This window comes from Primulina huaijiensis, chromosome 6, assembly GCF_012295235.1.
Source record: "Primulina huaijiensis isolate GDHJ02 chromosome 6, ASM1229523v2, whole genome shotgun sequence".
NCBI classification, from domain to species: Eukaryota; Viridiplantae; Streptophyta; class Magnoliopsida; order Lamiales; family Gesneriaceae; genus Primulina; species Primulina huaijiensis.
The window spans coordinates 21,782,372-21,795,644 of record NC_133311.1 but is presented as its reverse complement, the minus strand read 5'-3'; the positions used below and the strand labels follow the sequence as shown (position 1 = coordinate 21,795,644).

Sequence of the window (13,273 nt, the reverse complement as noted above, 5' to 3'; positions counted from 1 at the left end):
TTTATATATATATATAAATTGCTGAAAATTGGAAATTGGATTTATTAAATAATTAAATTTGATGATTATATAATTTTTGAACAGTGAACCTTAAACTACTTTCACCTCTAACAAAATTGATCAAAATCTTGAATAATCCATATCCTTCTCGCACATATTTTTCTTTTGTAAACAGAGACGGGAGACCATTTTTGATTTAGTAACTTCTGTCCAATGTCCAATATATTTTAATCTTGAATACTCATGAAATCGTGTGATACTTTTAATCCATCTCCTTCAAGCATATATATTCCATCTGCAATTATAACTTCCCCATTGGTATGGATGAATTGGACTAATTTATTGGCTACTACAAAAGAAATAGCAATGATGCATCAGCATACATTATAATATGCTTCTCCTTTCATTTTTCAAGTTACAAAACCACAAAAAGAGTTCATCAAGGGAAAAGTTATCAGTTGAGGAGCTTACAAATGTTTACTAGTGATTCTGAAGAAGTTTTCATGAAATCGAGAAAAAATAAATAACAAAATTGAACCACAAAAGAGAGACAATTAATGAATTTGCCGCGTTATTCTTTTCTTATATGGAGTAGTAGATGAAACACCAATTGGAATAGAAGATCGGGGTTGTCTCGATTGATTTTGTAAGGAGTATTTACGACTCACGTTCTCAGAGCATTTCTTCGGCTTGACCTGTAATGTTAAGACAGGTAGATGCTTACCTCTGATGCTTAGCCTTGAGAATCCTCCTCCTCAACGTGCCGATGCACATATCGACTGTTGATTGTACAAGTCATTTACATCGTTTGTGAACTGCCGGCGGTTTCTTCTTCGCTTTGTGACGAGAACAAATCCTTCCCTATCTCTACTGCCATTCTTCACATTCTTCATTTGTAGCCTTTGGTTGTTATTGTTATCGGGGACAGATTCTTTGTTTCTCTCGTTTCCATAGAATATCTTTATAATTGCACTGTCATTTGCAATTGCTTCGGCAGGAGAGGTTGATGTATCATACTTCTTACCGCTAGCTGGAGTGGTGTTTGGAGGGTCTGAAGAATTCTGCGCTGACTTAACTATGAAGCTGAAAAGTATCTGCCTTGCTAGCTCTTCTTTCTTGGCATCAAAACTGCTTTCCTTAGACGTTTCTCGACTAATACTAGATGTAATATTTTGGTTAAGCTCCTCTCTATTTGAAAGTGGTGGAACCGTGGCATTAGAATCAATAGACGGGCTTGAAGCTTCCACAGCTGCATTCGTTTCCCATGCTTTTCGAGGAACAAATTCGGGTGCATGTGGATTCATGGTCTTGGAAGAAGTGAAACCATTTTTCCCAACAATGGGGATTCGGTAATTTGAGAAACCATGCCTTATCCGGAAAGTATGACCTGCTCTGTAATAGATAGGTAACCTAGGTCCACAAGGAACTCTTGCCGCAACTGATGGGAATCCCTGGAGCTCTGCAAGCATGCCTTGGCCTCCTGTAACCTCGTAGATACTTGGTGCAGCATTAGGCAAAGGGTAAGGACCTGGACTGAAGGGCTGAGCAGCAGCAGAAAGTTTGCTTCCGTTTGTCTCTGCAGATTTCTCCTGGTTACTAGAACATGAACTGTCTTCAGTATCCGAGGAGGAATTTTCCAAAGGGGATTCATTTTCGTAGACTTCACCTTGGTTGTCCCCTTTTATACCTTCATCATCCGGTAGTGACTCACATAAGCCATCTAAAGAAAATCCATTCCTCCTTTCCTGCTGTGGTGTCTCTTTTGGACTAGAGCACATCTGATCATCAGTATTTTCCTCACATAATTCTTCCGCTCTCTCCAGAAAAGGCTTTAAAACCGTACCTGGTGCAGCTGCTGCTACTTCTTTGTAAGACAATGATTTTGAAGCCATTGCAGGCAGAGTGGCAGGGACAGGAGAATCTTTAAATGCTGATGTAGGAGAAATTTTGCTCGTCGAGCTCTTTGGAGGCACTCTACTGGAATCATCAATTTTATTTAAGCTGGCAGTGCTGGTTTGCTTCAATGGAGACACTTCAGCAAAACTTGCCTTGAATGTTGTCTGATGCCCTTGAGATACAGCCTCATTTCTATACCTGCTGTCCTTAAAGTTTGAGTAGACAGAATTTATCTTTAATTTGGCAAGCTCTGGATGCTTTCTGGTAAACTTTTTAACAGCACTGTTTCCCGACCGACCTTTTGAGCTAGCTTCCTGCCATCCTCCATCCGAGTTTGCTTCTTGGGTTTCTTCTGACAATGGATGGTCACTTATTGTGCTTTCAATGGACTTGGATGATTCTTGGGAGAGTTTGGTATCTAAAGTGTTACTTTCCTCAACTGTGGTACTAATTTCTGTACTTCCACTTTCAGGGCCAATTTCATTTTTTCCTCCTGACTCCTCTTCATTCAATTTATAACGAACTGGAGTAAACTGTGAGATCATAAAACAAAAGACGAGGATTATATAGTTCAGAAGAAAATTTGATCGTTGCACTCGCCACAACAATAGTGAGAACAATGAAAAAATAAATGCATCTCCCAATACGACCTCTCAAAAGGCTGAAAGTTGATACAAAAAATCTCTGGCATCAAGTATCATAAATTTCAAAACAATTTTGTAATAGAAAAAATGATTTAAGCAACTCCCTGGTAGTATTTAACATCTTTCGTAAAAAATTATCATTTATTTCAATGAACTAGACATTAGATATAAAAATGGACAAACTTGTTTATCAACTAGTCCTTTTTAACATGAAAAAACACCTTGGTTTGTCGTTTCCTCGTGGTATCTGCAGCTTTTGACTGCTCATCAGGATTTATATAATCAAGGAGATCTGACACACTGCACAAGAAGGATCAAGGTGATGGTTGGCTGGAATATGGTAGAAGGTTTCCAAAGTATTAAATCATTACCTTAGATGACCTTTGCTGGCAATAGAAGCATCAGGTTTAGGTGTTCCATTTCGAGCTGCTTCTTGCTGTTCCAAGGCTTTTGATTCAAAATATTCAAGCCATGCAGCAGCATCCTGAAGGTGCTTGGTTCATTAGTTCTCAACTTTCTAAGTTCACGTAAAGAGATGCATGTCTTGATATGAACCTTTTAGAGGGTCAAAACTAGTAATAGTATATTCATGCATTTGAAAGTTTGTTTTGCAAACATTAATTTTCATCATAATCAAACAGAAAGCTCTTGTAATAATCAATAGCTGAAAAAGAAAAACTAAATGCACGTGTAAAATTGCATTAGAAGAGTGGTTTCATTAAGAAGTCTTCCGCAGTCGGTAGGCATGGGAGCAGATGAAATGTGAGTACACCACAAGATGTATCAAAACAATGATTGTCATCTTATAGCATGGTGGTATCAGTAGAACACCTAAAACGAATTTCTTAGAAGTAACCAATTATTAAAGAGGCAAAAAACATAACCAAAGATTGCCAAGGGTTCCTTGGCCTAGTGTCAAGGGTGAGACCCCACCACTTGTGTGGGTATTGTAAATAGTTTAGATAGGAAATCCCCCGCCCCCATTTTATAAAAAGAAAATAACCAAAGATTAAGTGAACCTGAGTTCGAAGATCCTCAGCTCCTAGCTTAGCCTGAAGAATTTGTAATGTAGTTTGTTCGTGTTGAACACTGAGTGAGTAGGCTTCCATCAAAGAAAGTGCTATTGCTATGGCGTGATAGCTAGCAGCAGTCTGTCACATACAACGTCATATTAGTCATAGATTATATAATTTTTGGTAATTCATGGGTATGATGTGTCATGCATTTAAAGCTGTTTCATTGTTGTAAGCTCATGGCGCAGCCAGGGAGATCCAATGAAATGTGTGTATTAATTTTGTGCCAGTATGAGCCATAAAAATGGAGTTGTGTATGTGCCAAGGGATACAGTGACGCTGGACAGACCTGTATGTGATCTGCTCCTAATAATCTCTGGTTGCACTTAAGTGCTTCGTGTAAATATCTGAGAGCGACATGAACATTTCCGATACCTTCTTCCATCATAGCAATGTTGATATAAGTAGCTGCAGTGTTTGGGTGAGACAGCCCACATGTAAAATGAAGAAGGTACATAGCCCGATTGACATATCTGCCCAAGTTAATAACAATTAAGGCGGGTGAGTTTAAGAACCAGGAATGAGAGGAGAAATATTTTGGCCATACAGAAGGAACAAAAAAATAGACAAAAGCGGGGTAACTGGAAAAACCAACCAAAACGTGGTAACTTTTTCAACGGTGAGAAAATCTAAATAGTTAAGGGGTATACCCACAGAATGACAAGTCATAGTTTGATCACAAAAAATTTAATGTATGAAACTGAAGAAGATAACATCAATACTAAAATAAAATCTGACTCAGCAAGGAGCCTCACACAATTGAAAATATACAGCTTTCAAAGATAAACCTTAAACAACTTTTGGATTCATGACATAAAGCAAAATAGACATGTGAATCAAAGATAAGAAGTTTCCATACTACAAAGAATCCGTGTAACTTACTTTAAAGCCAATTCAATGTGTTGGAGACGATAGTAAAACACAGATAGATCGCCATAGCTTTTCATCGTGTCGGGATGATCAAGCCCCAGCTCCCTCTCATTGATATCTAATGCCTTTTGCTGATATATAGTAGCCTGGACGAGACCATGGCAGACAAAATTAACTAGGCAGCTCTCCTATATGTCATGGCATCAGCTTTCTAAAAGGAAACCAGCATCTTGATGTTTCATGATGCAATAAATCTTAACATACGCTCCATGGCATTACATAATCATTCTTTTATACAACTTGTACATCTGTAAAGTTTGTATAGTTTCCTCGGAGAGGCAGATATATACAGTATTCAGTCAAACAATATATAGCTTTATAACCAAAGTGAAGCTGAAAAATAGTCCTACCTGATTAAAATCTCCAGTGTGGTATAGAACAACAGCTAGAAGACTGTAAGCACATGCAGTTGTACGATGATAGGGACCACAAACAGCAATCATCTTTGCAAGAGCCTTAAGTTCCAAAGTCAAAACCAGATTCAACTATGAGGACGTGAAAAGTTGCAGAACACTTGAAACATGACTGACAACTTTGGTACCTTTGTCCCATAGTTAGCAGCATCTTCTAGCTTTCCCTTGTCTAGAGCAATCTTGGATGACTCAAGTAGAGTTCTCCCATCAGCAGAAGAACACCCTACATACTGTACATCATGAAGTAAAAGAAAATATGCAATCATTCAGATAATTAGTCATAGAAAAACATAAATAAAAATTCGAATTTATGGAGTATGCTCGGACCTTGCAGACTGGCACTATACTGATGATATCAGAATTCTTGAACGGCGTAGAGCTTTCCAAATCATAGTCTTTAGGAACCAACTCTAATCCAATCTAAAGAACAGGAATTCAACAAATATTTGTAGGTTGATAAGGAAATAAGATAAATTATCAGTTAATACCTTGTGACAAAGTCCCCTGAGAATTGATAGCTTTCTCAAATGTTGAAATTCATCTCCCATTCTCCAACCAAATCTTTTCTCCAAATATATTCGCAGCCATTGCAGTTTGAGAATTTGATCACTGAGGCCATTATCCCCAACATTGTTAGAGGCAAACAAGAAATTTAAGGTCGAGGCAATTGCAGTGGACAGAGTATCTTTACTCTGAACAGAAGCAATAACAGCTCGAATTAAATGCTTAAAAGCTCGAGCAATCATCTCATGTATACAAAGAGACTGTATATGAGGAAGCTTCTCAGCAAGTTCAACCTGGTTCAAGCAATACAATTAATTCCAAAGACAATCATCCAGAGGATAAAAGAACAACCACCCAAACACACACGGACAGAGATATTATTCACTCACCACGCGGCCTAAGGAGCGCATTTGTAACCCTCTAAGATGCATAAAGTCAGTCAGTGTACGACCATCAACTGGAGATAGTTCAAGTGAGGCAAAGTCCGTCACCTGAAAAACAAAGTTATAGCTACAACATTTGTCGTAAACCAAAGGTGGTTCTCCCATAGTCGTATCAATTTGAACTAATAACGAAATAAATACCAGCTTAGGCAGAGCTACATCAACATAATACGTGTGCACCATCTTGATCAGCTCGTCCACTGACTGCGAGTTGTAACAATGAATTAATAGAACACAAGCAATTGAATTATGTTTGGAAATGATAATGAGCAGAAGTTCTTATTCTTACAGAATCAAACAAGTTAACCTGAGAGAAACTACAGCTGTATTACATTGGGAGGGGTCAAATACTTAAATCACTGAGTCCTTGCCCCTCAAAATGCAGGCTAATCATGAAATTTTGCATCTAAATGGAAGCCTACCATTGAACAATAACAAGCAACATAAAATCTATATCATCATCCCATAGAGCTACTCACAGTAGGAGACAACAGCATAACGTCCTAAAGGCATTAGTATACATTTTCGAGGAAGTGATGCTTTTTTTATGACGATTCGACACGTACTGGGTTAACCCCGGGTTAACGCAATAGCCTGCAAACCACGTTAGCCAGGTAAAACGCACTAAACAAACCCTGTGCGATAGGCTCGCCTGAGAAAAAGTTGGTAGGAGGAAGTGAACTCCTGAATATTAGTCAAACGCTCAACTACTCCACAAATTCAGACACCCTCAGGGGAGAAATGATGAAATATTATTCAATCCTCATTTTGTCAAAAAGGAAATCAAATGACTCAATGTCGACCATACTCAAAAGTCACTATAACTGTTGTAAAAGAAAACAGCAAAAATAATTTTCTAGAGATAACATTTCTTGTTGAGAACTGACAGCGAGGCTTTTTACATGCATCAAAAGATATCGGTCATCCTGTCCTTTCAACATGCCTTTAGGCCTTTGTATCTTGGACCCCAGGATTTGGCTTCGAAGGAAACAAGAGGGAACCATTACGCACTATTTCTTGCCCATGTGAATGATACAAAATATTGAAGCAATACCTTTGTATGAAGGCCAATCCCAGTTTCTTTCAAACGTGAAAAGGCCTCTTGAGGAACATATTTCAGCAAGTCCACTACACCGTCAGAATCACAGGTATTTATCTCTCCCATGTTGCTCTCCATGTGTAGATCGCTGGCATCAGCATCATTTGCTTCATCCTTACTACCATCACTAAGTGTTCTCTTATCCCTCTTCTTTAGCATTTTAAATTTTCTCCCAAGTCCTTTGACCATTGATTCAGTCTTCTTGTCATCCTCGTGATCTCCAGATTTGTTATCTGCAGGTGTTTCCTGCTTTTGTAGATGCTGCACCCAACAAGAACCAAGTTCCCATCTGATACACCTTTCGGTTATAGCAGGATTGTCCACTAACCTTTTCAGACCCTCTTTAATAACTTTCTGGACCAGACATCTTGAACTTTCAACATCCCTTAAATGAGGTTGAAGAGCCTGGCCTCCGACGGATGCTTCAGAACATGGATCCATTAGAATTACCCTTAAACTGTCAAAAAGTAAGGCATCGGTTATTTTTATATATGATGATTGATTTCACCAACAAAGAGACAACCAACTTTTTCAACAGTAACAAGTTATAAGCAATTCAACAACATAGTTCAAATATCCTAGATAAAAATAGAATACAAACCTCTATATAAATATAAATTTTGATAAGCAACAATCCAGAGCGTAACTCAAATAATTAATTCATTTATACCAAAAACCTTTCCAGAGAACAGGATAGCTCAGAATTACATAAATTACAAGGCGAAGCACTCAGCTAACTAATTTCAACAGGCGAATTATTTCGTGACAACCCTGAAAAGATGCTAATGCCAAAGAAAGACTGTAATCTATGCTAGTTGGTTATTTTGGTAAAGTACTAAATTATCTTTGACAACAGTTCAATTATACCTGTTCGAAGACTTACGACGCCCACTATAAACACATCTGTAAACCAAGTTTTCTCATAATCGACTGTACCACTGATACCAAAAATGGATGACTAAACAGGAACTGTTTATATACCTATTCTGATCATTCATGACTTTGGTTTTTCAAACTAAACTTCACATTCGCAACCACACAAAGATAAGTAACAAAACCTGTTGATGTTAAGTGCATTGCTGCCACCATCGGGTTGCTCCTCAATTTCAATATCTTGCATACAACTCCTACCCTTTTTAACATCTCCATTGACCTTGACAGTTGCGGTGTAGCCGCACTGCCTGACAACAACTACACCCAAGGAAGAAATGTCCTGCCATATATAGCACATGTATCATTATCACACCATAATTGGCTCGACATTAGAATGCTTGAACTTCGCATGCAGCACAGAAGAAGAATTAGGTTACCCAAAGCATGCTAGTGATTAATGATATGCCTGCAAAAGACCATGGAAGAGGGTGGGGTTCTACAGAATTTCTTTTAAAAATGGAAGGAAACTGAAGAAGTTTAAATTCCATTGATTGACAGGGAACAAAATATAATTCCACCATTTAACTGAAAAGCCAGTTTTTTGGTTTATGGCGAGAAAAGAAATTAAGCATCACAAAGAAGTATGCTAGTTCTTTAAAAGCTATGCATTGATAAATAATTACATAAGGAGTATTTGACTATTTCATATGAAATGATGGATTATCTGAATGGATTCACAATCTGATAATATGCCACATGGAACATTCCACCATAACCAAGCTAATGACCTTTAATATGATAGGGAAAAAATGCATAAATAGGCTGATGATGTTAGTTTTTAGTAAAGTGAGCAGTGAAAAGCAACCATGGCCATATATACCGAAAGATGTAAAAACCGGAATTATGATGCATGAGATAACTGGAAATACACATCTCGTGTACAGCCAAGCTATTCAAATACTCCTTCTCCAACCAAAGTAGGTTAGTGAATAAAGTTGCGTCATAAGAGGTAAAAGTCAACTCACGTGTATTACTACATTTTCATCTGCAGTTACACCTTTTAGTAGATTTCTTCGAGAAACTTCATCAGCAGATTCATTGGATGTAATACTGCCTAAAATCTTGGATCCAGATTTCAAGCCTGCGTCTGCGTCATCTCTTTCGACAATAATTGAAAGGTCACCGACGCGACTCTCATGCACGACTGAACCAGGACTGAAATTTGTCTCGCGCTGTGGAGTGGAATTGATAACTTTCTGTATAGCTGAAACAGCTTTAAATATGGAAACATCCAGAAAAAGATTATGAACCAAAAACGCCTTTCTATCTCGAATCACCCTGTCTTCTTCAGTTTTGCAAGGCATGCTTGCCAATATTGCAAAGTCTGTCGCCCATGGTCTACTGTCATACTCTCCAAATCGTCCATGGCCTCCACCATTTCCTCCCAAGCTCTCATCCTCTGCCGGCAAGGGAACAAAGTTTGAAACTGAATCAGCGACAGACGGAGGGAGAAGCCAGGTATTCGCACGGAATCCATATGGAAGGTTGCCAAACTGAAAGGAGCATCACGCCCACTCATTCCTCGTAAAAGCTTAATTTCAATTTGGATAACATTTGCTTTGTCCGAATGGAAATTTACCTTATTGCGTTCCACAAATGCTTTCATCAAGGATGCATACGCCTGCAAGTACGATATTTCTATCAATTATATTGTTTGATTTGACAGATGTGGTAGCATTCTTTTATAAATTACCTATTTTGAAAACAACCGCTACAAAATATTGAAGGGTCTTTCTGTAATATCTCAATAAAATTTTAACTCCCAAACAAACTTGACTTGCTCAATACACATGCCAGCTGAGTTCGGAAGCAGCATTTAACTACTTGCTCAGTCTCGTTATCAAAAGTGTCAGTGAAGTTGAGGCCGAAGATAACTCACATTGGCAAAAGCTCGGCTTTGCTGTTGCAAAAGATCCACCAAGGAACGGCTCCTCAAAAGTTGTTTCCCCACGGTGTAGAATCCTTTCACAGATGCTATCACTTGTACGATCTTCCCATTGCATATCTTAATCTACATTCACATTGTATAATTATTGATTCTGCAACAGAAGCTCAGTCATGACTGATCGCGTATGCTCATTGGAGAAAGAAAATTTAAAATTTCATGCGCAAAGTTTTAAAAATATAAATTTTACCCAAAAAGGACATTAAATTATTTGTTCTACTCCCCAACTCAACTCGATTTACTGCTAAAAATCCTTCAACTAGCTCGGCATGATCATGTGACAGTTGCCCTAATCTTCAATCGTGCAATTCTTAACAAAAAATATAACCTTTCCCGATACCGAGAATCCGCGTCAAAGATTTTGGGACCGGTAATGAGTTTAACTCAACTTAAAGAAGAAAAAATCACCTGCATTACAAAGTAATCGCCATCTTTCCTTGCTTCTCCGTCTTTAATTTTCAGTATTTTCCAATCTGCATTTATCAGAAACAATTACCAAATAAGATGGAAAGAATATCAAATCCCTCGACAGAAAAAGGAGAGAGAGATAAACGCACGTAGAATTGGAGGGGATAGCTGAGAGAAAGAGAAGAACTCGTAGAAATCCGAGAGCCTCGGAGTCAGATGTATTGCCGCCATCCCGTAAAAATCCGATATCGCGGGAGGATGATTCTCCGGGGACCTTGCTTCTCCATCGGTGGCGCTCGGCTGGATTTTGTTTTTCTTCGAACGGGACTCCGCCCCGCCGCCCTTATGCTTGGCGAAGCGTGTGGTGCACGCGAAGATGTCCAGGAGCCTCCGTACGTGGGCAACTGCCAACGACGACTCAGTATAGTCCTCTGTGTACGCAGTGGCATTTCCGTTAATACGGAGAAATTTCTGGTCAAATGTAGAACACTACCCGTTGTTCGCTAAAAAATTTGTGAAAAGCTTTGGAGTTTGCTAATTTTTGGAAAAAGCGCATTTGGAAAACAATAAATAACACTGTCAGCATCTGTCACTGATATTGGGTATCCTCAGCTGCAGCTCTCCCAAAGATACCTTCCATCAACTTATTCAACGGAACGGCCCCATGCATTTGTAATAATTGTTTTATGAACATTAAATGTGTGTTAAATACTTGTCAGATGGATTATTTTTCTTACTAACGTATACACAATTTTTTTTAAATAAATATATGATATTTTATAATTAAATATTTAAAATCTAACAAAACTATATAATTTTTGAATATTGAAATATGCTTAACAAATTTTGATACTAATGACACGTCTTTTGTGGATGAAAATCCAGTTCAAAAACTTGAAAATCTCGTGTTAATATATAATATTTGAGTACAAATATTTCAAATTTGACACTAATTTATGTTTTGAGTACCCAAACATATATAATGAATTTTGATATTAATGATATATGTTTTTATTCGGAAAAAAATTGGTACAAAACATTAAATATGTGGTACTAATATATGATATTTCAGTATAAATTTTTTCAGTTCGGGTACACATTTAACTATGATGTTGAGGATTGAAAAACAAATCTCCCTTGTTTTATTTACCGACCGAATTTCAAAAAATTATTATTTGACAATATAACCAATTTTGTATACTACTTTCATAAAATTAAACATTTAGAAAATTTAATTTTGGCATTTTATTTAAAAATCAAACCCCAGCAGCCCACGCCGCTCATTAGTGTTGTACCTGTTCATATGAAAGTTGAACCTACCTTCAACCATTCTCAGCAAACAAGGCTTCAGATTAGCAACCTCAACCTTGTCATTCAATTTGTGTCCCTTCACCTGTCACACATTTTCAATGAATAGTTAGATTTCGTGAATTGATTATTCCAATCATCCACATAGACATACAACAGAAAAAAATAATGACTTTCATGAACAAATGGTTCAGCTAAATAAATATCTTTGGGTATTTAATTGACATGACAAGTAAAGTAATAATGGAGAATGGTATTATTTCAAACATAATTAAATTAAATACTTGATTTATAAAAATCCAAATTTTTTTTAGAGATTACAAACCCTGTCTTGCTTACCTCGTGAGAAAGAGAATAGTTTGTGAAGTGGCATGTCTCCACATTAGCAGCCAACAACTTCTTCACATCGATTATTTTATCAGTCGATATTCCCTTCATTTCAAGTAAGATCAATCAGTCCATCGAATCAAATATTATCTATCATAGAATTTTAAACATATCAAATTAGTAACTGCATTGGCATTTTGTTTGGAAATATGCGGATCCACTAGCATCGAATAAGGACACCAGTTCTTGAATGAATAAATATTTGATTTCAAATTTTTTTTTTTAAAAAAATAATGAATTTGGAGTTTACCGTGGCGTACGTGAAGAATTCAATTCGAATGAAAATAAACCAATACCTTGAGAACAACTTGGCTATCATAGGGAGTGACGATAACTATTTCAAGCACATGAGGTACAACTACAAGGGAAGAGAAACGAATTAGTTAAGCAGAAAAAGAAACGAAAATCGAATTCAAAATAAAATATAGAACAGAGATTACTTCTAACCTTTCTCCTCTTTCTTCTTCTTCTTCTCTGTCGTCTTACCTTTGTGGTTCCCCTTGCCTTTAGATGACCTCGGCGCCATTTTCTGCAACTCAGCTAAAAAAAAAAAACTTGAAAACTCGAGTTTATATAATTATATATCAACGTTGATTTGATTTGAGACTGAATTGTTGAATGGAGTACTGAAACAAAGCTAATCAGAACAAGTGCAGATAAGGCAACAGAAAGAGGATGTTAGATATTGGTTTGAAGATGGAAGAAGGAAGCTGCTGGTTACGGAAGAGAAGATAGGATAAGGGGTTTTGGTGTTGAGTTCTTTGGCTAGATGATTTTGAGTGAATGAATCCTGGCCTCTCCTTCCCTCACGCAAAATGAAAACTTGCCTTTTTCTCTCTCTACGGTAATTGCAAGACACACGTGAATTGTGATGGCCGTATTTAAAGGTGAATAGGCTCGAGACTGATGGGATGGACGGCTGGGATCGCTTACCGTAGTTAGGCATCAATTGTGAACGATTGATTTTTATGGATTTTAATTTGTATAATCATATTTTTATTTCAAAATTTTCGTTATGTATTTCTCAAATCAATAGTTAATTTTTTAAGCTTTGAGATGGTTTTTTATTAAAATTATTATTACAAATAGATTTTCATCTTTAAATATTAACCTTGAAATAAGATAGATTCTAGAAATCACGCTATCATATTTATCGGTAGTATTTAATAATTTTTAGAAACGATATTATAGGTTAAATCCAAAAAACATCGGTCTGACATGTTTATTTTAGGAAAGTAAACGAATCGAACCAGCTCAAAAAAAGCGTGAACTGGATCGGTTCATTTACAA

The 13,273-nt window shown here is 37.1% G+C and overlaps 1 protein-coding gene across 1 annotated transcript; it reads right to left on the bottom strand.

The window, feature by feature from the left end:
* Nucleotides 1-380: 380 nt before the first annotated feature.
* LOC140978318 (protein REDUCED CHLOROPLAST COVERAGE 3-like) lies at nt 381-12,829 on the bottom strand. The gene is made up of 23 exons (XM_073443245.1): nt 12,431-12,829; nt 12,280-12,341; nt 11,936-12,028; nt 11,609-11,681; nt 10,438-10,719; nt 10,289-10,353; nt 9,815-9,946; nt 9,515-9,556; nt 8,901-9,428; nt 8,061-8,215; nt 6,958-7,459; nt 6,045-6,107; nt 5,850-5,951; nt 5,445-5,753; nt 5,284-5,376; nt 5,085-5,186; nt 4,894-4,998; nt 4,496-4,629; nt 3,903-4,086; nt 3,560-3,691; nt 2,912-3,024; nt 2,762-2,840; nt 381-2,429 (listed from the first exon to the last, which is right to left on the bottom strand). The coding sequence occupies exons 1-23, from the start codon at nt 12,507-12,509 to the stop codon at nt 756-758; spliced, it is 5,103 nt and encodes a 1,700-aa protein (XP_073299346.1). The 5' UTR covers nt 12,510-12,829; the 3' UTR covers nt 381-755.
* Between the last annotated feature and the right edge of the window lie 444 nt (nt 12,830-13,273).

Excerpts from the sequence above, each read along its gene's own strand:
- LOC140978318 (XM_073443245.1), bottom strand. The coding sequence starts at position 12,509 with ATGGCGCCGAGGTCATCTAAAGGCAAGGGGAACCACAAAGGTAAGACG. Across the intron at positions 8,216-8,900 it reads ATGAAAATGTAGTAATACAC|GACATTTCTTCCTTGGGTGT; the intron begins GTGAGTTGACTT and ends TATATATGGCAG. Across the intron at positions 5,377-5,444 it reads TCAGGGGACTTTGTCACAAG|ATTGGATTAGAGTTGGTTCC; the intron begins GTATTAACTGAT and ends CCTGTTCTTTAG.